The sequence below is a fragment of the Pleurodeles waltl genome, chromosome 8, assembly GCF_031143425.1.
Source record: "Pleurodeles waltl isolate 20211129_DDA chromosome 8, aPleWal1.hap1.20221129, whole genome shotgun sequence".
NCBI classification, from domain to species: domain Eukaryota; kingdom Metazoa; phylum Chordata; class Amphibia; order Caudata; family Salamandridae; genus Pleurodeles; species Pleurodeles waltl.
The window spans coordinates 820,234,867-820,259,329 of record NC_090447.1 but is presented as its reverse complement, the minus strand read 5'-3'; the positions used below and the strand labels follow the sequence as shown (position 1 = coordinate 820,259,329).

The 24,463-nt window shown below is 46.1% G+C and overlaps 1 protein-coding gene across 2 annotated transcripts in view; it reads left to right on the top strand.

The window, feature by feature from the left end:
• The window catches only part of LOC138250328 (arylsulfatase H-like), a 598,307-nt gene that overhangs the window by 408,475 nt on the left and 165,369 nt on the right, over positions 1-24,463 (top strand). For both annotated transcript variants that reach the window (XM_069205094.1, XM_069205093.1), the window contains exon 6: positions 10,423-10,846. In XM_069205094.1, the coding sequence (XP_069061195.1) occupies positions 10,423-10,846 (424 nt within the window). The remainder of the gene's footprint in view (positions 1-10,422; positions 10,847-24,463) is intronic.

The window sequence follows — 24,463 nt, the reverse complement described above, 5'->3', positions numbered from 1 at the left end:
CCTCTGTCTGTCTATGGAAACACATCTGGGACAGAATAACAGTTGGGCTGTTGGTGCATTCACTCTAGACAGTCACACATAGGGAGCTGAGGTGTACCCCGCATATCCTGATGGCCCTTCACCAGGCTGATGGGTCTTACAGTACTAGAGTGGTAGGAAGAGCTGACACTTGTACCTGAATAGGGCTGTGCCTCTCCTCACACAAAGCAGTCTCTAACCCGCTGGAGTGTGTCTGTGGCCAGGGCAGAGAAAGGCAGGGTCTTGTGCACTTCAAAGACTTCTCTTTGGCGTTTGCTACTTCAAAGGCAGAAATGGGTATAACAACTGGACCTCTGACATCGCATAGTTAGAACACTTCTGGATTGAGGGCATTCTGCCAGGAAGAAGAGCTGGATGCTGTAGGAGGGACTACCACTCTGCTTGTTGCTTTGCGGTGCTGGCCTGCTGCTTGCTGCTTCTGTCCTAGGGGTGAAAGGACTGGACTTGACTTTCTACATCCTGTTTTCCATGGTTCTCCAAGGGCTTGAACTGAGCTTTCCTCCTGTTAAGAAGTCTCAGGGCCATCAAAGACTTCAACTGCCAGCGCCTGGGCTCGGTTGCTGAGAATCTTGACTTGCCAAGTGGTGTCAAATCCAGTTCCTGGGCCCTTGGAAGTGATCACTGGTGCAACCAAGAAGAAACTAAGCACATCGACTCCAGAGCAACTTCGGAACTGGTGCCGCTCTCTGACTCCGTGCCGCTGCCCGCACCAGAGATGTGTTCCCCGCTGAGTGCAACAACTGCGAACTGCAACACAGGCCTGACAACGCTGCAGCACCTTCTAAGTCCCCCCACAGCGTGAGTCCTAAGTGCTGTGTCACCAACATATCCGACACCCGACTCTGACTCCGCCGTAGAACTTGTGCCCCCCTGGTGTGTCCACGACACCGCAAAGTTGGTGCCTCACATCTTGACCTGCTAGATCACCAACCCCGCCTTGTTGTAAGGAACTGGCACCTCGTCACTGACCCTGCATCAAAACCGTAAAGAATTGACCCCCTCATCTCCCCTGCCTAGCAGTAAGGAACCAACGCCTCACCTCCCTGGGAGCAATAAGGAACCGATGCCGCACCAGCTCCAGTGACGCCTCACCTCCCTAACTCTGTGCAATGTCTTGGTTTTCTCATCATTTTCCAAGGTACTGTACCCGGGGTCCATGTTACTCTGTGACCTACACTACACACTACCTGGCAGGTGGCATTGGACTGTTGGAAGCGACACTCCATCAAGACTTCATGATAGCCCCAGTTGGAGCTATTGTGTTTCTAAGCGCTACACTACAGTTAATCTTTGAAAATTTGTATCTTTACTTATGTACGTTAGATGTTTGTTGTTTTGATCTTGTTTTACTCAGATAAATATTGGCTATTTTCTAAACTGATATGGAGTACCTGTATGATATTTTAACTGTGTTACTTTGTGTGTGTGTGTGTGTGTGTGTGTATACAAATACTTTATAGATTGCCTCTGAGATAAGCCTAACTGCTTGAGCAAAGCTACCAAGGGGGTGAGCAAGGGTTATCTTAGCTGTGGGACTTCCTTGCCCTGACTAGAATGAGGGTCCCTACTTGGACAGGGTGCAAACCACTGCCAACCGGAGACCCCATTTCTAACAGTAACAAATTGGTTCATTAGTATTGATTGTATTGTTTTCAGCTGTGGGACCAGTGTTTCTTATGCGTATACCTACCCAAGGTCCTCCGTGATGATCTGGTTCTGTGGGAAGCTGGATGACCTTGCAATGTTAACCACTACATTAGTCCACTGGACAGCAGAATGGAAGATTCATCTCTGCTATGTTTCTGTTTTTTGTTAGTGCAACTATTGTCCACCTGCTGTTACAATGATATGATGATTTTGCACTCACACACAAACTTGTCAGCTAACATCACCATTCGTTTAAAAGCCCTAACCCTCATTCTTATTCCCTCAAAAGAGCTAATGCCTTTCATTATGCAAAAAAATTAAGCCTAGTTTATGTGCAATCAGGCCTGCACTGATCCTAAGGGGCATTGGGCATTTTCCTGGTGGGTTAGGAATGTGAAGGTCGGTCTTCCTGCTGGTTGGGGCCATATTTGTTGCTGTTGCCGGTGTGGCTTTGTTTGCTGCCTGTTGCGCTCTGGTGCTTTGTGCACAGTCAGAGCACGCTAACTTCAAAACCATTTGATTTTGCATTTGGTGGTTCCGGTTTCCTAATGAACGGCCACCAGGAGTGCTCACCTGGGGAGTGAGGGGTCTGCTGTATCTTGTCTCAGAGAGACCAGTACATATATGATAAGGTCTCTTAAAGTTCAAGATAGTGTATTTCTTTATAATGCGACCATTGCAACGCATTTCAGTTTAGTATAATACATTTAAATACATTGAGTGGAAATTGTTAAAATAGATAAACTCTAAACATAACTTAGAAACATCCATACCCCGACCACTGCCTCAACTATGATATTAATGAACCAAGAGAAAAGCCCGTTTTCTATTGTCCCCTATGCATAGCCTAGAGATTTACTATAGATGAGTAGTCAGTCAGTCAGTCAATCAACTTTATTTCGGCACTAAGCCATAAAAAGCAAAGTGTTACAATGCACAAACATTAAAGGATAAAAAGACATATAAATAACACCAGAGGGCAATAAAAGATAAAAATCACTATCAATAAAATTCCAAAATCTCAGGAGGAAATTACATCTCTTTCACATTAAATCTCAGGTTAAATTTACAAGCTCATACCAGTCTCTAATTCAAATTGCACTCAATACAATTTAACACAGCATGGCACAAATTAATCATGGTTAATTTCTGTAAGAATTCCATTGCGGGACAATGGTGTCTGAACTCCCCTTGACGCAACAATGAAGTCAAAAAGGACCTTCTTGGATCTGCATAGAGTGGACAGAACAAAATAAAGTGACAAGTACTTTGTTTGGTGACATGATCACAATAACAAGGGGGTAAGTCCTGCAACCAAAAACATTGTGACGGTAAGGCTACTTTAAAATGGATCACATTGAATCTACAATATATGAAAAAAGATTCCGGGTGATTTTGATTCTCTATCCATCTCAAATATGGTTCCAGGGCTTTAACTGTAACAATCTGTGAATACATGGTAGGTCCACCGATTTCATATCCAAGATACCTCTTAGCCTCTCCTCCCCACAGCTGGTTGCATACCTGTCATTCAAAATCAACTCGGTGTTCCTTGGAAGACATGTGGGGGAATTAAACCAATCAATTAAACCTAAGTCTTGAAAGCCCGATTTTACATACATCATCCACGGTATCTTGTTCACATTATCTAGAGATAGACAATCTAGCATACAGGCTCTGACTAAATCTGCTTCTGGGTTTTGCCAACACTTAATCCACAATAAGAGTGGCAAGACTTTTATTTGATCAGTTATGTAAGGGAGGCCCACCTCCTCGCGGCATACAAAATTTGCTGTGTTTTTTTGGGACTGCAAGCAACCTACGGTTGAAGGCATTCTCAATATATTGAAGATTATCTAATTTCTGATAACCACAGAGCTCTGCCCCATATATAGCTGCAGAAATGCATTTGGCTTGAAACAGGGTGATCATCTCTGCCAGAGGTTTATGGCCTAATACCCTAGCAAAACGAAAAATGCCCTCCACATTTCTTTTCACTTGCTGTACTTTCGCGAAGATGTGTGATTTCAGCCCCAGGGAAGAGCTAAAAACGATACCTAACTAACTAAAATCCTTTGTACATTTCAAAATAGTACCCCCCCATTCTAAAGAGTGTCACTTTCATGCATAATGGTCCACATTTCATGGTATATGATTTTGAGTGGTTTACTTTTAAGTCCAGGCCTTCCATATATTCAGTGAAGAGATGCAATAGGTGTGGAAGCAATCAAAACCACATTATCCGCATACAACATATTGGCACGGAATGATCCCCCACCTTTGGAACATCCACACCTGCCCAGAATAAATGATCTGTAATACCATTGATATAAATTAGGAACAAAAAAGGTGCTAAAATACCACCCTGTCTGACGCCTCTCAGGGATTTTATTGGAGACAATAGGTCCCCTTGTGGGCCAAATCTGCCTGATATTTTAAGATCACAGTGCAAGCGTCTCAATAAAATAAGCAAGTCTGAATCCACCCCCATTGTCTGCATGATCTCCCATAATTTATCCCTATTAACCAAGTCAGAGGCACTTGACAAATCAATAAATGCCATATGGATGGCACCACCCTTGGCCTTTACATATCTACTAGATTTAGTATTTGCTCCACAGTTCCCATACCCGGCCTGAAGCCAAAGTTCTCTGCAACCCATGTCTTAAGTTGGGCAAGGATGACCCTTCCCAGGATCTTTGCTATGGAGTCTATTAGAGATATTGGCCTGTAACAGGCTGGGCATGATTTATAACAGGCTGGGCATGATTTATCTCCCTTTTTAAAAATGGGGACAAGGATGGCCGTTTTCCATGACTCAGGAATATCCTCCACCACAACACTTCTTACAACATTTCTCACAACTGGAGCCCATAAGTCTATGTTTGATTTAAAAATATCAAGAGGGACCCCGACCGGACCTGGAGCTTTACCAGAGGTAGATTTTCCAAGTGCAAAGAGAACCTCATTAATTTCTATGGGGAAATTTAGAGGTAATGGTGCTGGCTCTAGTTGAGAAAAACAAACGGAAGCCCCTTGAAGCGGCTAGCCATTTTCAGTTGATTGGAAAATACCCTTGAAATGTGCCACCCACTGGTCCTCCGGAATTATAGCTTCCAATTTGGGCATGTCATCCTTACAAAAATAAGGCTGATTTATGATGGCCCAGAACCTTGCATTATCCCTAAATGATGAGGCCAGGGCCAGCTCTTCCCAGGTCTTGTCTCTTATAGACCTCTTCCTTTCTTCAATGGCAGACTCATAGTCACGCCTAGCCTTTTTAACGTCCAGAGGGTTGCGCAGGGTATTTTTAAGTACCGTCTTTAGATGCTTGTGCGCTGCCAAACAGGCAGCGTTGAACCAGCGTTGCAAAGTGATCCTAGGACGGGGTTTATGGATCACCAAACCTTCAGAAATCGCCTCACATAAGATTTTAAATTCTGTAAGGACTGAGCTGGTGATACAATCCTATTCCAAACATGCAAAAATGGACTCTATGTTATCCTGAACGATTTTCTGGTTAGAAATAATATGGTTGACCTTTGGCCAGTTGAGCTGAAGTCCTTTATTCTTAAAGAGGCCCATATTGCATTTTGCCACTGCAGAATTTTGGGGTATTTTTTACTTCAAGGTACAGCATACAGGATTATGATCACTAAGACAATTGATCATTATATTAAAATTATAAGCTGGAGGTACAGCCGCTGCAGAAATTAATATAAAATCAACAGCACTCCCTGTAGCCTCCCGTGAATGTTGTAATCTGGTCAGAATTATTTGACTGAGCCTAGCCAAGAATTATAAGGTCATATTTCCACATTAGCGTGTTCAAAACAACCCCCAGCTTAGTATGTTTAAAATGAGACCTATCCTCGCGTTCGCCCGGTAAGAAAACACAAGCATGATTATTACCAACCGAGCGCAAGGTGAAATCCCCTACCCATATTAGAATTAGAATTTTCAAATGATGAGCGAGGAAAGTATTTATAAAATCATCAAAGTCACTCAGCCCTTTGATTACTTCGTGATGGGCAAAGTTGTTATAAAGGTTTATCAACAAAATATCACATACGTCTGGCCAATAAATTAATGATACCAAAAACTGTGGGGAGCACCATTTATGAGCCACATATACATTTTAAATTGTAAGCGCAACAAAAGTAGCAAGACCACCACGTGCCCTTCCTGACAAGGAAGCAAGAGCAGACTGAAACAAGGATGTGTAACCATCTACAGTATATAGAAGGGATCTAACATCCATTTCTCTTAAACATAGAAAGTGTCAAAAGACGCAACCAGATTGTAGCAGTCTGGGTTCTTTAACTTATTGCGAGCGCCTGCAATATTCCAAGTTGCCAATATCACCCTCTTCAGCTGGAATATGGAATTTCGAATTGCCTCCACCTCCAAGTCCGCACTCCCCGTTCCATGAGGGGATAGAGCTGCATCCCACTTGCTAATGTAGCCCAATGCTTGTAACAGGTCACATTGGTCCTGGAAAGAGGCGGGGAACTATTGCCATGGATCAAACGCCCCCCCCAAAATCGAAGACATCAATATGAAGAGGTGTCACTCTAAGAGGGCCCAGGCACTTACTGGCCTCTAAGGTAGTTCTGCCATCCATGGCGCCCAACATATGGACAGGCTCCGTAGATTAGGATGGCCTGCTGATACCCCTCCATATTTGAGTACCCACCAACAGGGGGACCAACCATATTATTTTTGTTTCTGTTGGAGCACCCTGGGGGCAGCATATTAATTAGTCAATAAACCTTGTCAAGAATATCAAAACAGTTAGACACTGGTACATTATAGGGCCCAACTGTCAGTGGAGCAGTAGTGTTTGGTAAACAAGAATGTGCTGGGAGTTGTACTAGTGGGGTAGGCTGCACAATCCTACCCAGGTCATGTGGAGGTATATAAAAATGCCCTAGGGGAGAAAGGCGAATATTAGTATGGCCTTCACATGGAATCCTAGTAACAGCCAGCAGCTTTTGAACCAGCCCGGGATCTTTAAAATTAACTTTGACACAGGCCCAGGGCAATCCTTTCTACTCCTTCCAATCCACTGTACTCTGCACGTAAGGAGTATATTGTGGGCCAGGGAGGGGGGGAGTTCTTGGACTTCGTGAACCAGTGCAGGCACTTATTAACCAGATTGTCGTGAGATTTTAACTGTTCAGCGCCCAGGCCCGGTACTCCTGTCAGCACTAGTACGTAAGGGCTTGATGCAAGGGGTAAATTGATAACAGGGAGGTTCCTAGTTTTGTGCAACGGTACCCTCCCATTAGCCCCCAATTCAAGGGTTGATGCTAATCCTAACGTGCCCTTTATCGTGTCCAGCTTCACCCAGCATCTGTGAGGGAACACTGTTGTTATTGCTAGAAATCTGTGAAACCTGTGAGGGCTGGGTAATCTGCAGTTGAGCTATCTGGGTAGGCTGAGTAGGCTGAGTAAGCTGAATGGGTAGGGAAAGCGATAAAGATAACAATAGAGAAGGCCTACTATTACCATTAAGAGAATGTTCCAACGCCGTCAACCGGACCAAGAGGGGAGCAAGTTGCAAGTTGCATTTTCAGAATCTCTTCAAACCTGTCTGCCAGCACTTCTCCCAAGGAAGTCACCCAGCCTAGCATTATGTGCATTATCAAAAACATCAGTTGTACGCTTTCCGAGCCGATGGTAAATAAGTGGGGATTTGACGGGGTTGGCAGTGGTAATATTAGAACCTTGCTTTCGCCGGACAGTCCTTTTTATGCACTTGGCAGCATGCTCCTCCTTCTGATGTATGTCCCAGCGACCCTCCCAAGTGCAGGGACAAAGCCAGGCTGGTTGGGTTTTGATCAGAAGCCAGATGGTCCGGGATGAATGCCTGTGGGCTAGAAGTACAGGACGCAGTGTCTAGCACTGGCACTGGCCCAGCATCTCCAGCATCATCGGGGGCACTGCCAGATACACTGCAACTCAGCATCAGAGTGAGATTGCCCTCCTCTGGTAATGTAGGTGTTGTGTTCGAAGATCCCATAGAAAGTCTCCTCTCAGTCATCTTAATCTCCGTGGTGACCACCCCAATTGCCCGCTGAAGCATCAGGTCAATGGATATTGCCTTAGAGTGCCCAGGGCCCCCCCCCCTGTGCATTTAAGCTTAACCATAGTCTCATAAGCAGGTTCCAGCCCCCAGCAGACCCCAACAAACTGACTGGCATGAAAACAGACGCTAGACGTCTGAAATTACCTCCGAGTAAACGGCAAAAGTTGATGGTCATGGAGCATTAAGGCGAGCACGACCAAGATAAAAAGGAAGGCTCTTTTGTTCTGCAGTCAATGCATAAACAGCAAATAACACACTGCAATGACACTTACACTTACCACCCCCTCCTGGTCTTGCCTCCACCTCCACCAAACGCATGAGGACTGGGCTGAATTATGCTATAGCAGATCCTCCTCCAGTGTAGCCCCAAATACCTCAATTTCTCCAGTGTCTAAGTAGTGGCTAAGCCCAAACCAAAAGGGCCACCAACACTATCACTAGCGCCCTGCTGGTTGCCCACAAACCTTCCTATGCTCCACTAGCAAGCTGAAGACAAAACTGGAGCCAGAAGAAAGAGCAACAGGGGTGACACATAGTCATCAAGGCGGGGGGGAAATCAAGGGGTGCAAAGGAGCAAAAGAGCAGCTTAGGCACTTGGCAATCATCCCCTGCACGCCGCCGTCCCTGGAAGAATCAGGAAAAATCTAAATACTCTGCCCTCGTGCCCATACGCAGCTACAGCTGTCATGCAGCTGCAGCCGCTCTCTCAGTGACCTCGGTGGGCCTCCGCGGACTCAGCTCCTCTCCTGCACCAGCTCCGTGGCGACACGATGCTGCGGTGTGGCATCAGCTGCGGCATCAGCAGGTGTGGGCATGGGCATGGGCGGGCACCAGCACGAGCACGGCATCAGAGGGGGTGTCGCAGTTGCTAGCATAGAGTCTATCCAATCACACCCCTATGTAATCATGATGTAGAGCTAATAGTCTTTTGCTTTTGTGCAGCTTACACCCTAAATTGATGTATTTCAATTTGTTCTCATGAGATGAAGGAAAAGGAGGCACAGTGAAAAAAGTAATTGCCTATAATATGGTTGAGTGTTGGCCGGGATTGATGTATGATTTCCTGGTTTCACTTTGTGCAGTATAGCCACTACATAGTTATCTCTCCCATTTTGGATGAAAGCTTAATGATTTGTGTTCAGTTCTCTGAGCAACTAAATCAGTGGCCTGTGTTAAACAAATTCAGGTTGTGAATATTTCACAAGGATTGGAGGTGGTAGTGTATGGGGGAGCTGGGGAGGTGATGTTTTAAGGCAGAAGCTAAAATGAAAAACAGAGCACCCCCCCTTGGTTAGCACAGCTACTCGTTGCAAAAAGTACTTTTTCATTGTCATCCACTCTTGAATTAAATCACCCATCCACACTTCTTCACCCATCCTACTATTCAGTAATTAATTGAGGCATACAACCCTGTCTGTAATCTCCAGATATCCATTCACAGGGGTGCAGCTTGGTCAATAAGATTGGGGGTTTTGAGCTTCAGATTTCCCAACAATCCTGCTGGGATATCTTGTTAAAACACATTATATGAGAAGCAGGACTTAAGGGGCAGTGGAATCAGAGAAGGAGGGCGTGTTGTTAAAGGCACTTAGAACACACCATTTTTCATACTAATCAGCATTAAGACTTTCAAAACAGAGATGAAAGTGTGTGTGAGTGTGTGTGTGTGTGTGTGTTTGTTTGTATGTTTTAGTCTGTGTGAGCATCTAAAATTCCCAGGTGAAAGCTTACAGACACTTCACCATACCCAACTGAATGCACTTTACCCAACTGTTACTACAGAATACATTTTTAGGGGGGCTGTAACACCCAAAACACACCCCTGAAACTACGCCCCTGTCCATTCAATGATTGGAGAAACTTCTATATTAGAAACATATGTTGTGAAATGCAATATATTTGCATTTTTTTACCAAACCCTGCATCCAGAGGTTTGACATATTGGGTGCACTCGCTCGTTATGTTCAATGTGAGAGCTAGTCTGACAAAATATGCCAAGGCCGCTTTTAATTCCCAGTTTGGCCCTGCGTGTGACTTTGTATCACCATGAAAGCCATGGCGTAAACGAGACATAAATACAAATCAGATTTTCTCATGCTATTTAATTATACTGTACATTTAGTTTACATGTAGTTTTGTGTTCTTGATACCTTACAATATATGTAAACTTTTTAAGATGGCTAAAGGGTATTTCAAACTAAGATCTGTATATTTAGGACTTTGTAATTGTACGTGAGGACTAATTGTCAAGGTGAGCACAACCTTTGGTCGGTGTTTTCCATTCATTTTAGAGTGTACAGACTTTTTTGCTGAATCAGAGCATGCATATTAACTTATGGAGTTCGTATGCACACCTAATATGTGACCCCCGCTGGCTAGTAACATTTTATCACTTGAACAGCATGAAGAACATTTAAAGAAACACATAAACATTTTTTTTTTAGCAAAACCAAAACCGGTTCTGCACACATGCATTTTTAGCAGTATGTTTTAGAGCCCCAAATTATGTTGTATCAAAATAATTTTTGGAACATGTGAAATGGTCTAGTGATCTATTTTTGGCACATACTGTGCAAACACATCAGCAAACACAGTACCTTTATGGCCACCATAACTAAATATCTGGGTATTATTTTTTTTTCCAGGGAAGTGGCACCTTGGTGTGAACTGTGAAACTCGCAACGACCACTGTCATCATCCCTTGAGCCATGGTTTTGATTATTACTACGGCATGCCCTTCACCCTTGTCAATGACTGCCAAGTAGGAAAGCCTTTTGAGCAAAGCGTACTCATCAGATCTAAATACGTTTACTACACGCAGGTAATTTTCCTTGCTGTCCTCACACTTACAATTGGAAAGCTTATTGGTCTGATCCCGGTTCCCTGGAAAGTGGTCATCTGCTTCTTCTTTTGTGGACTCTTCTTCTTCACCTTCTGGTACTCCTCTTACGGATTCATCCGATATTGGAACTGCCTCGTGATGCGAAACCATGAGATCATTGAACAGCCGGTAAACTTAGAGAGAACAGCTTCCCTTATGGTGAAGGAAGCAACTTCATTCATTGAAAGGTGAGGAATATTGTGAGTTATAATGTATCTTTAGAACATGTAAATGTATAAAAAAAGGTGTGGGTCGAAGGTCACTTACAGTCAAACAGGAATTTCATTTAATATTCTTGTCTCCACATTCTGGATTTTAATTTGTGTTAACGTTAAATTTGCCTTAAATGAGTTACTCCATGTAGGTTTTAAGGGAACATTCATGCACATTGTAATGTTCATGATGGAGATAAATTCACCGGGGTCTTATTTGCCACATCCTACATGTTACAGGCGTTTCTTATTTTGCTCTGTTTCCTTTTGCAGTAGTTAGTGCTGTGTTTCATAGCGAAAATCAATGAGACAGATTTTCAAAAACACAAGATAAAAAATCTGAACTTTGCTCCCGTACGTTTAAACCTATTTTTGAGTAAATGTCTGTCTTTTATGGACTTTAGAAATAATCCAAATGTATTTCCGAGAATCTGCAATAGTCACGGAGTTCATAGAATGCTGAAATGAATAAACATTCACGCATATGGAAGTCTAGTAGTGGTGTTTGATTTTGAGTTTATGGAGATAAAACACAAAAGGGTATTTCACTTTTTATTTTTTCAGTTTGTATCTCCAAAGTAAAAATATTGTTCCCCTTGAGAAAGTCCTTGCTGTACACTCGCATGCATGATGAAAACGTTCCTTTGTGTTGAGAACTTATTTGAAAATAGTTTGTAAATCAGAACACTGCAAAGGCCACAGACCTAACTCTCAGAGCAGATTTGCTTTCATGTAAATTCCACCATACTGTCAATATTTCCACTTGAATGAATTCCAAATGTGAGGGCTGTAAGGAAATGCCCCTTTATACATGAACCACCTCCACCCCTACCCCATACACACACATCTCCCTCTCCACTCACCTTCACGTTTTGGAATGAATCTGCTGTTTATTCAACTCTCAAGGTGCACTGAATCCTACCAAACAGACCTGAGTGTCAGTGCTCTGACCCTTAAAAAGGTATATATCTAATCAGCTAACTCACAATTGGCATAAGTTAATTAGAGGACCCTAGTATATGGCACCAGATGTACCTAGGGTCTGTAAATTAAAGTGTCCCTTGTGTACTGCTGAACCTATTGTGCTACCACAAGTGTGCCAAAGCACAATCCCCAGCCATCATTGCCAGCGGACAGAGCAGTTTTAAACTGCTAACTCGACTTTGCCATTTAAAGTAATGGCATAGCCCAAACTTTCCTTTTTAATATTACATGTTCCAAGAGTAAACAGCCTGCATTGTCGTTTCTACTGTGGAAAGGCTAGTAGCCCCATTAGGGAGTACAGAATTACACACTGAAAACTCAACAGTGCTAATTTCTGAATGGGGTTACTTCAAGGTATCAGAAGAATCATTGCATTAATTCTGACATGTTGCTCAAGTTGATTTTAATGTAACTTTTGCACAAATGGCAACTTTAGAAAGTTGCCTCATTGTGGCCCAAAGTTTTGAGTGACAGTTTATGGTTGAACTCAAGCTGCTGTCCTCGAGACAGCCTTTAGTCCTCCCATGGAAAGATATGAATGACTCTCAGGAAGGAGCACAAAGGACCTGCGGAGGGAGAGGTCTGACCTTCTCCTGGCAAAGTGGCCAAACAGAGTGTGAGCCCAAAAGGCGAACTTCAAAGGAAAGCCACCTTTAAAGGGCAAATGGTGGTCACACATGAGAGGGACTGCTCTTTTGTTCTAGTGGACAGGCATGCATCCTGGACAGAAAAGGAGAAGCCATTGTCAAACTGGTTTTCTTTTGGGCATGAAGCCTCCATCTAGCCAAACCTCTGGATGGGCTATGGAGCTCCAAACACCAAGAGAATGGTTCTGTCATGTTGGAGTGAGCACAATAGGGCATCCTGGGCTAGCTGGATGCTACACTTTGCAGGAAGTCGTCATCAGGTGGGAGGGGACCTGGTAGTACATTGGGTAGTTAGTCACTACATCCCCCAGGGCAAGAAATGGCCACACAAGGGCACCCTGGCACCCAGACCTTAGAACATGTCTGGACTGGAGAGAGGCCTGAAGAAGGACTGCCCTGCTGTTCCCTGGACCCAGCAAAGAGAGGCTGCACCAAAGACTGAAATGCACCTGCTGCTTCTTGCACTAGCAAACGAAGGAAAGTGCCTGTGTGTTCCTCTCAAGAATATGTTGTCCACAGAGAGATAAGAAGACTCCAAGATTCAGTTTGCTGTCTCCGTATTACAGTCACAGGGCCATAAAAGCTCAGGAGCCTATTTATTTTAGAGCCCAGCGCCAAGAAGCTTAGTTACTGCTGGATGCCAAGGTGCAGCCTGGAAGACCAAGTCCTGACCTTCAGAAGTTGCTCCTGAGTCTGATGGATGTGGGAGAGTCATTGCAGTGTAATTTGGTCTCCAAAATGGAAATTACTGCAACTTAAAGGGAACTGTTGAATTTGCTGTAACCAGAGACCAGTAGACCAGTAGACCAGTGGCAAGTGGTTTTGTGCTGGACTTCGTGAAAATTATTGGAACATTGACCCCTGAGGACAAAGTCACCCATCTGTGTTCATGGACCAAGGTGTGACCATAGAAAGGCCCCCAACAGCAGCTCAGTATCTTCAGCATCTTGGAACAGCTTCAACATCCTCTATCCCTTGCATCATGACCACTCTATTGATTCCTATGGTGGTTCACCCATAGGACCTGGAACTGGACTAGAGGCTGCATTTGTTGAAAGGTAACTTTTCAACTGTACCATGGCTGGCTCCCTGCCAGAGTTAGTCCCCACAAGAGTGCCCTTATTGTTTGTTGTGGCTAGCCTGAACAATTAGTTGCATTAGATTACAATGATTTATTGAGCTAAGTGAAAATCTGTAATTTATTGTTCATGTGAAAATTAATGTCTCAGGATTGCTTTTGTGGATTTTTATCATTGAGGTGAGTATTTAAAGATAGAAATACAACCTACTTATATAAATTGGTGTCAGATTTTCATTGTGTGACGTTGTCTTATTATTCAACTGTTTTGTTACTTATTAATGCTTTACATTGTTCCTTTGATGAAGCCTGACTGCTCTGAGCCACAGCTTCACTGATGCTCAAATAGGTAAGAGTTGATAATTATTCCAGGATTTTGTACCCTGTGGAGGAGAAGGTGCTATTCAATGTTGAAGATGTAATGGGTGAAGCTCAGGTATTAGGGAAAGAGCTGGATACCTATACCTGTCATGCTACTTTCTTCCAGAGAAACATTCAGGCAGAAACATTTTTTCATCACTTTGCTCAATTTAATTTGCTTGTAAAGAAATGTGGCTAAAATGTGATAAAAATGGATTTTACATGGCTACATAATCTGCACATCAGCTAACAGTGATGTGGAAGGTTCTCATTGTAGTTCTTAGTATAACATGCACCATGGCCCTACCAGCATATTAATACTCAGCACTATTCTAGCTTCTTTTGCAATCAGCACATAAATCTCTGCTGGTATTCCCCAAACACGTTGGCATACTAGTTTCCACACAGCACTGGTAGGCAAAGCTCTATTACCATGATTCCCTTAGCATGTAAGCCCCAGTGCCATGTATCTTTGCATCTAGCCCTAATACTTAGAGACCCATTACCATTCATGTTACGCTTTAACATGCTCCTTGCCTCCTCTTTCTCCCTTTCTGCTGAGGGGTCCAGTGAGACTGCTGGGATCATTAGCCCCTCATCTGTCTTCCTCATCCTCATCTTTACATACATGAGGAGAGTCCTCACTCTGAGACAGATAACCCTATATTCCATAACTACAAAAAAAGCTTTGTTATCCTTTTCCATATAGTAAATGACCTTTTATCTCTTACAACAAAGTGGCTTTGTCCTCTTACCCATAAAATAGCACATCTTTATCAAGAGATATTTTCTTTATTACCTTTTCTGCTGGCTATTTGAAATTCCCATCTAACTCTGAAATAGGTCATAGTCCATCCTGCTCAGGCACTTTAGCTGAGGCGGGGTGGACTGTACTGTACCCTGGAATTTACTATGCTCTAGCTGCCTCTTGCATTTCCTTGCTCTGTCATGCTCCCTGTGAATGCTAAGCGAGGCATTTATTTACCCTGACATAGGGGTTCTTACAGTTTTGCCCTCTTAGACTATATGGCACCACAGCCAATGTATCCCTGCTATAGTAGGACAGTGTAGGCCACTGGTCTACTTTAGCTTTGGGCCTCACAGACCTCCTCCATGGTTTGCTGTGGTCCATCCTTGAGGTCATTAGTTGACTCACAATTGACGGTCGTTATTTTGGGTTCCTGCAATAGCAGAAAGTGGTCTTGTTCTGCTTGGCTTCAGTGGAATGTAGTCCTTGGGGCAGGGGGTTGTATGATGCAGTTTCTGTCATGCTTTCTAGCGATCCTGCCTTAGCTGGACTAGGTTTGTGCTTGGGCTGCAGGATGTTTTTTCACTGCTTGATGATGCTTAAACTGCACCTCAGCACCCTCTTTGCATATAGTTATGGGAATCTAGGACTAACCGCTTATTTTGAGATAAGGGCACAGGAGTCGGGGGTAGCTTCAGGGGGTGTTTGAGGTGCTATACCCCCCAATAAATGTATTTTGTGATAAATAGTTAGGTACAGGTGCTTTCAGCCGGGTATTGTGTGGGTATCCCCTACCAATCCGCATTCCTCTCCTTTCCCACTGCCCCTTAAGCCCCATTCTTGCACACTGCTTGTTGTATAACGTATTTTCACATTATGTGCCAGCGTGATTGTTAGGAAATCTAAAGCTCACACCCTCTCAATCTTACTGACCAAGTTACGCCCCTGATAGGGGTCCACTCCACTGTTCTTTTTCCAACTTTCTTTACCAAGTTTGTATTTTCTGGGATCCCTGCCCTTGTGGCACTATGGCCCTCATTACAAGTCTGGCGGTCACAGGTGCGCCATGTTGGTGGCGGTGGTCGTACCATCGACAGCTTGCCGGTGAAGACTGCCAAATTATGACCATAGCAGTGTTCCCAATGGAACACAGCCAAACTACTGCTAATACCGCCAGTGCCGCTATGCACCTTCAGACCGGTGGGAGGCGAGTTTCTGCCAGACATATTACGAGGCTGCACACCACCAGGGTTTCCTACGCGGTCGCACCACCACCAAAACCTTGGCAGAAACCAACTCTATAAAAGGAAACACTCACCTTCAGGAACACAGACGTGCCCGGAGCCTCCATGGAGCCAGAACTCAAGGTCCTCCCACTGCTCCTGCTCACACAATGACTTTGGAACCAGCGATGTCGACAAAGACAACAACCATAAGTACACACACCTAGCACACACTGGAGGGAAAGGCATTAGTACACACACACACACAACACACAAATCCAGAACTGCTTGCGACACACACACATGTAACCACACACCCATATGATCACACACACTTACATACACACACAAACACACATGCTACACACATGCACACCCAAACTACACACACCACCGTCAACACACACATGCCATACACACCCCAACCTGCACACACACAGCACCGCCACTGTCTAGCACAATCATACACAGCATCCCCAACTCACATAGCGACATCACAACTGCAACTACACAAATGCTTCACCAAGCACTCTCATTGCACACCTCCACATTTCAACACTTACATACAATACGTAACAACACCACAAAACCATGCAACACTATCACGCTGCCATTCAACTAACCATATGACACACCATGCACACACCACATACAACGCATAGGACATAGCCAACACCCCACACACAGACGCACACAACACCACCATCACACATGCCACCACAATCAATACACAATTTGGCTACACACAAGCATGTACCAAACACAAACGTCCTACAGACAAATCACAGCAATGACAGCAGGACCAATGGTTGGGCCACACACACACATGCAGCCCAGTCACAACAGGTAGCACAACCAACACACACACCTCACACACACAAACCAAAGCCCAAAAACACAAAACAGCCATGTAGAAAGAAAGGCAGGACAGGTATGTTACCATCGATACCAACTGCAGGTTGGACCAGATTTATTAAAACATTTAATATTTTAAAAATAACTATATACAAATTGAAGGCCATTGTCCAGTCCATAGTCATTGGTGCCCAAGGCACAAATGGCACCTCTCTGTGCCCCAACTTGACTCCTGACTGCAAAATGACCTCCACATGGTAGAGGCATCAAGGGGGCAGGCAGGCACCACATGGATTAGTGGGTGGCGGAGGAGGAGGGGTTTGTGCTTGGGAGGGGGTTGCTTGGGATGGGGTTTGGGAGGGGTGTCCTTGGGTTTGGGCTTGGGAGGGGCAGATCTCTTGGCAGAGGGAGGGGCATGGGCACTAGTAGGGGGCAGGGGAGGACTTGGACATGGAAGGGCTGGACTTGGGCATGGACACAGCACGCTTGGGGGTCTCACAGCATGGGAGAGGGGTAGGGAACAGGGAATCTGATAGGAAATGCTTTTTTGACACACGGGACCATCATGGCAAAAGGGTTTGGGAGTGGAGGGAGATGAAGTGGTTATCAGATATGTAGGTGTGGATGTCCTGGGTGCAGACGCATGCATGGAATGGTTGTGGGTGTGGGGTGTTTGTTGGGTGGGTGAGTACAGGTGTTTAGGTGTTTTGGGAGGAGGTGGGGAGAGGTGCTGGGAGATGCTGTGGGGCATGGGGGACTGTCTCTTGGGTGGTGTCTGCAGGTGTGGTACATTTGCTACATGTGGGAGTGTCGGTTGTGGTGGGTGCGGATGTGGTGACTGGGGTGGATGTCTGTGGGTCTTCTATTGTGCTGACTGTGGGTAAGTTGGGACTGGTTGCTTTATCCATGCATGATGGTGTGATGGCTGCAGGTGTGTCTAGTGTTGTGCCTGTGTGGGAGGGGGTGGCAGGGGAGTCAGTGCAGGGAGTGGATGTTGGTGTGTCTGCTGGTGGGTGTTGCTTGTATGCATGCTGGTGGTGGGTCTTGTGGTGCTTGTGTTTGTCTGAGCTACCCTGGTCTGTTGAGGTGGATGCATGCCTGTGTGTACATGTGCGTTGGATGGGTATGGGGAGAGGGGTCTGGGATTGGGAAGAGGTAGTTGAAGGGAGGGGAGACAATTGGACACTGGCTACCATCTGAGAGGATGCCAGAGCCTGAAAGGATCTCTGTAGGCCAGCCATGGCACCTTGAATGCCCTCCAGGAACGCATTTCTCTGTTGGACCTGAGCTGCCAGTCCCTGGATGGCATTCACGATGGTTGACTGACCCACAGAGATGGACCTGAGGAGGTCAATAGCCTCCTTACTGAGGGCAGCAGGGCTGACTGGGGCAGGAGCAGATGTGCCTGTGGCGTGGAGATGCCCACCCTCCTGGGTGAGGGGGCACGGGCAACTGGGTGGGGAGCAACAGGGAGGGCAGTGGCAGTAAGGCGGAGGTGGACATAGATGGAGCTGAGGTGGCCCCCAGTGGGTCCGCCACTGCCAGGAAGTGTCCACTGGAGGAGGATTCCGAGGATGAGGTGTTCGATCTAGTCTCCCCAGTGGCACTCCCCTCGCCCTCTGTCCCATTGGGTCCTTCGGTGTCGCTGGTGCCAGCTTCCTGAGTCACGTGGGCTGTTGCTTCCCCACTCGCCTGTGCCCCTTCTCCTTCGCCAGACAATGCTGATGCACACAATGAAAGAGAGAGAGGGAGGGAGAGAGAGAGAGGGGGGTACAATGGTTAACATATACCTACAGTTGAGATAGCTACACATGTACATCTGTCACAATACATATCATGGCTAGGACAGCGCATTTGGTAATAAACATTACCTACATCATGTCATTACATGTCACTACTACCCACACCTGTCTGTCAACCCTCACACCTACAGATATACCTAAGTAAGAGTGCACTGCTAGACTCATCCCCATGATGCCCACCTAAGCCCTTTCGTTAGCATTGCATGCCCTGGATGCAGAAGCAATAGTATGACAGAATACACATCTAGCCCCTCAATACCCCTTTCACCCATTGGATGTGCAGCTGACACCCAATGGATGTGCAGCTGACAAGACACAACACATCAGGCCTCTACAGACACAACACCTGATATGTCCATGTCCTCTGTAACATGTCCATTTCAGTGACTACAATTCCACTCACAGACCACACAGTACCTACCTGTCATTCCACATGGCTGCCTACTCAATATACTGTTACCACTATGGAGGAGTACTCAGATTTAGCCTATACTAATCGGACACCCTATCAGTTCACATCTGATGTGTACAATGTGAATTTGTGGTAAAGGCATGTTAGTAGTCTGACCCCATCACAGAGCCAAACCAAGTGACACACAACACATACATCACTACCCAGAATACTGCTAAGAGCATCTACAGTGGCACATGTACCACATGTAAAGCATCCAAACACATCTCCTGAGTGCACTGTCACAACAGATGTACATCAGGAACAATCATACCACTACATGGACAACTTCCAAAGCCACCACACATACAGGTACACCAGTTGGACTACGCACCATGACAACTCCAGCCTCACACACAACATTTCACAAATGGCAAAACCTGTCACTGAGGTCAGACAACACACGTCTAAGCGGGTATATGTATTTGCATGCATTAGGCACACATGCACAAACACCGCAGCCAGTGCACCAAATACACATCCCACTACCATATAAGCAGCTTGAGGTGACTGAATACAAATTTTACTTCACATCAACACGCCATGTGTCATCCAGTACCCAAACCCCTCCTAATCTGCCACCACCTAATAGCCAAGGCAGGCTGTAATAGTCACAGGCCATCAGATGTGCCCCCAACTATCCATGACCAAATGATGTAGGAAGTCAGTCAGCAATGCAGAATACGACTTGCTAGGACTATGTGCTACATGTCATGTACACACCATGTTGACAAATAATGGATCTCCCAGAACACTTACCACCTCCAGTACCAACCCATAGGTTGGAAGCCCACATCTCCACAAGTACAGCTCCTAGGAATGCATCACCTGTGCTATCAGACCTCATCAATTTGACATTTTACAGTATCCCAGGTTGGCTACCTACACATACCCTACAGTCAACAGATCACCTATGTATTTGCCTAGTCTGCTATCAGGCCAGTACTTATGTGCCATGAAGGACAGTCCTGTGGTGGAGCTGTGATGCCAGCCCCACAATGTGCCAACGCCATTACCAGTACATGTTCTATATAGTCGCAGTGATATCACAAGAGTGACACAGTCACATATGCAGGGTAGGCTACACAGACTGGAGTGGACTGACACCTCAGAGCCACTAATGCAGTTGTCTGGAACTGTTCATATACAATGCTTAGGGTGATACTAACACTCACATCCATTGTATGGGCAGGATGGAGACACACATGTGCCGATGACATTAGTGCATCTCCACATTACAGATGTGGGGAGCTATGAAAAATGGGAGATGTACATCCATTGACAGTAAAGCATGGGGACACATCTATAACATATACTCAGCTGAGGTGCCTAATTCCCATAACCAAATTGTTAATACACATGTAGCATTAACTTCAATGTCACTTTGCCTGCAGTAAGGCCCCCAATCCCATCTAAGGTCAGCCATGACTTAGGGTGCAGTCAGTACTCAACCCCTTGTGGCTGCTGAGCTGCCCTCAAATGCCCATCCAGGGCATTTGGGGTCCAACGGACACCCCTCCCTCGTTGGAAGGACATCCCCAGCTGGAACTCTGCGGTCTTCCAGGCCCAGTATCTCAGGTCCTCCCACCGCTCCCGAGGGTCCGTATTTGCTTGGTGATGGCACGCCATATCCCCTTCTTCTGATGGGCATTGACCTGCATGGGTGACACAGACAGAAGGATCAAGTTATGTAGACTGGCACCATACCAACAACAGTGGAATATAAACAGCAGACCCAGCAAAAGCCCACCTCACAGTTTACATGGCTAAACACCATGACCCCTGCATGCATGTACTCCTTGAGAGGGACACGTACGGCATTCACTCTCACACACACCCCTATCACACATGACTAGGGCATTGGGCTCACCTGTTCCTCTGGTGCCCCATACAGCTGTCCATACAGGGGTAGGACCCCTTCCACCAGCTTCTCAAGCTCTTCTTGAGTGAAGGCTGGGGCGCTTTCACCTGCAGGACGTGGCATGATGGCTCAGAGAGACAGTACACAGCAGCTCAGCTCCTGAAGGTCTTGCTTGCAAGAGTGTCAGGAATCAAGTGAGGAAGGCGGAAGAAAATAGCGGTCATGGCTGCCACGTACAGGACCGTCACCGCTGGCGGTAATCACCATTGGCTCAGCCCTCCATAGGCAACAATGTTGCCCAATGAGGAGTTGCACAGCAGTTGCGACCACCTACCGCCATGACGATAGATGCCGGTGGACTGAGGTCACTTCCATCTGTCCAGTACTGCAGGACAGGCAGCTGCCATTTTGTGCTCATATCATGCCTTGATGCATGAAAATAAGTGTACTATACAGTAGATCTATGTTGAGGCATCATGGTTTGTCTCATACATGTGACATGCATGACATAGTGGCCTTATATTGCTGGTTGTCATCTGACGTGCATGACCAGTTACACGTTGGCTCTGAGGCAGTGTAACCATATAGGTATTTTGCATGACTATATATGTGCTCAGTGTAGGACAGCTCAGTGTACCACATATGGAACCCATCACATGTGATGTATGTGCAATACTTTTGATCAGGGGCAGCAATGTGCAGCAACAATGGAGTCCATGCTGCTTCAGAATGGCCAATATTGTATGTGTCAGCAGTGTGTGGCATGTCTACAGGGCTAGGTGTGTGTGATAATGATTTGTTCTGCTAACGTGTGGGGTGCATTTCACATTGTACATTCTCTCTTCTCTAGCCTAGATACCCTGTCATGAGGATATTAAGACATGCACCAGTGCATGGTCCGCTCATGGACCTTGCAACCCTGGAGGAGAGGCATATCATTCAGACCTATCATCTGAATCGTCGGACCATCATGGATCTATGTACATAGTTGGAGCCAGATCTGTTGCCTGCCATACGTAATCCCTATGCCATCCCTCCCACAGTTCAAGTTCTGTCAGTGCTACACTTTCTTGGCACAGGCTCCTTTCAGATTATAGTGGGCTTGGCAGCAGGGATGTCACAGCCCATGTTCAGTCTTGTGTTGAAGAATGTACTGTGTGCTTTATTGAAACACATGTACAGCTACATCAGGTCCCCCCAACAAGGGGATTTGGCCTATGTGAAGGCAGACTTCTATGATATGGGATCCATCCCTCATGTGATAGGGGCCATTGATGGAAAGCATATAGCTGTGGTCCCTGCCAATGAACAGGTGTACAGGGACAGGAAAAACAACCACTCCATCAATGTTCAGGTGGTGTGTGTGGCAGACCAATACATCACCAAAGTGACAGCCAAGTTCCCTGGATCTGTGCATGACTCCTACATTCTGAGGAACAGCAATGTCCCCCACATGATGGCACAACTACAGAGAGAGAGGTCTTGGCTCATTGGTATGCATTTGGATATGTGTCGCTGTTAGGGCACCTGTCATCACATTCTTCCCTGTGGCTGTACCTGTATTGTAACAGGTCCTACCTCTGTGCACTCAAGTGACTCTGGCTATCCTAACCTTCCCTGGCTGTTGACTCCTGTGAGGTACCCTGCCACTGAAGGAGAACTCCATTTCAATGAGACCCATGGCAAGACGAGGCGTGTATTTGGCCTCCTGAAGGCCAGATTCAGGTCCCTCAACGTCTCTGGAGGTGCCCTCCTCTACTGTCCCCAAAAGGTATGCCAGCGGCATTGTCCCCACTGCGTCCTTCATCCTGAGGAGGGCTGGTTGTCTCTGGAATCCTCTCTGCGGTGGCAGTGGCATGGGTATCTGTGGATGGAGTGAGAGGGGGTTTAATGGTGGAGGTGTGATTGGTTGTCTGTTTGTCTGATGCATTAAGTGGCTTGACTTGATTCCCAGCAATGGCAATGGCAGGTGCAGCTGTTCTGACATAGTATGTGGATAGTGAATTGTGACAGTGTACCATGCTCCATAGGGCTTGTTTGGCATTGTGTTGTGCCTTAGCATCGCTGTCATTGCCATGTAGTGGTCCTCAGTCGAAGCATCAGTTTGGTGTAGCTAGTGCAATAGTTATACATGCAAGAGAAGTGATGTGAAGTGCACATTGCATGTTTTGGTGTAGATGGGCTAGTACATTGTAAGAGTGGGAGTGATAGTAATTGCCTGTGCTATCCGTGCACTTGGCAGGGTGTGTATGGGGATTGGGGCAGGGTGGTGGGGTGGCATGCAGGAGAGGGGCATTAGGTGATAAAGTGCGAAGTGTAGTGGGATATGGGGTGTAATGGGGAGTGTTTGAGTGGTGAGGATGCATGCTGGATAGGTCGAAGTAGTACAAGGGGAGTGGTAGTTACTCACCAGAGTCCAGTCCTCTGGGTATTCCAGTCAACCCCTTGAATGCAGGATGTTCATGACCTTCTCCTCCATGATGTGAGCTGTGGAGGAGTAGGTGCGGGCCCACCGCCATTCTTTTGCACAGCAATTTGATGTATTGATGCTATGGAACACACTTTCCTCCTAAGGTTGTTCCACCTCTTCCTGATGTCCTCCCTTGTGCATGGATGGTTGCCCACTGAGTTGACCCTCTCGACTATTCTCTGCCATAACTCAATTTTCCTGGCTATGGAGGTTTGCTGTACCTGTGCTCCTAGGAGTTGTGGCTCTACCCTGATGATTTCATCAACCATGACCCTCAACACATCGCCACTGAAGCACGGGTGCTTTTGACATGACGTTGTGGTTGTGTTGTGGGTGGGGCTGTGTGTAGGGTGCAGTGTAATGTGCTTAGTGGGGTGAGGGTGTTTGTTTGTGAGTGGTGGTAGTTTGTGGTGTTTGTGTGTAGTGGTGATGTGTGTATAGTGTTGTTCGAGAAGTTGTGTGGTGTGTGGTGAGTGTGAAGTGTAAATGTGCCTATGGTGTATGAGTGCTGAGTGATGAGATTGTGGCTTCTGGGTATATGTGGTGGTCATTGTCGCCACCAAGGACTGTGGGTTGTGCAGGGGTGCATTATGTAGTGCAGTGAGTAGGTGTGCCTGGTGTGTGGATGTGTATCGGGTGTGGGGTATTCGAACTGTCCAATATGGTGCTCTGTTCCGCCAGGAGTGGGTTCTTTGCACCACGGTTCGGACCGCCAATGGTTTTCCCCCATGGAAGAACCGCTGTGGTGATTTGCGGGTCATAATCTGGTGGGTGGAAGGTTGTTGGCGTGGCGGTGCTGGTGGTGGAACCGCCTCATTCCCACCCGCCTGTGTCATGGTGGTGTTGGATTTGTGCCTGTGTTTTGGAGGCCTTCATGATGTGACTCAATATGGTGGTCAGATTACCGCCAACATGGCCGTGTTGTGGCACCCACCACCGTGGCGGTCTTGCAAAAAGACCGTCAAAGTCGTAATGAGGCCCCATGTCTGTGCTACTCACCTTTTTTTGGTGGGCCATCTTGCTCATCTGAGTTTTGGTTCCCTCCTTTGGGGATTCATTCTTGGCTCAAGGTACTGCTTCCTCCTCTTCTTAATTCGTGTGAGCATGCTCATAA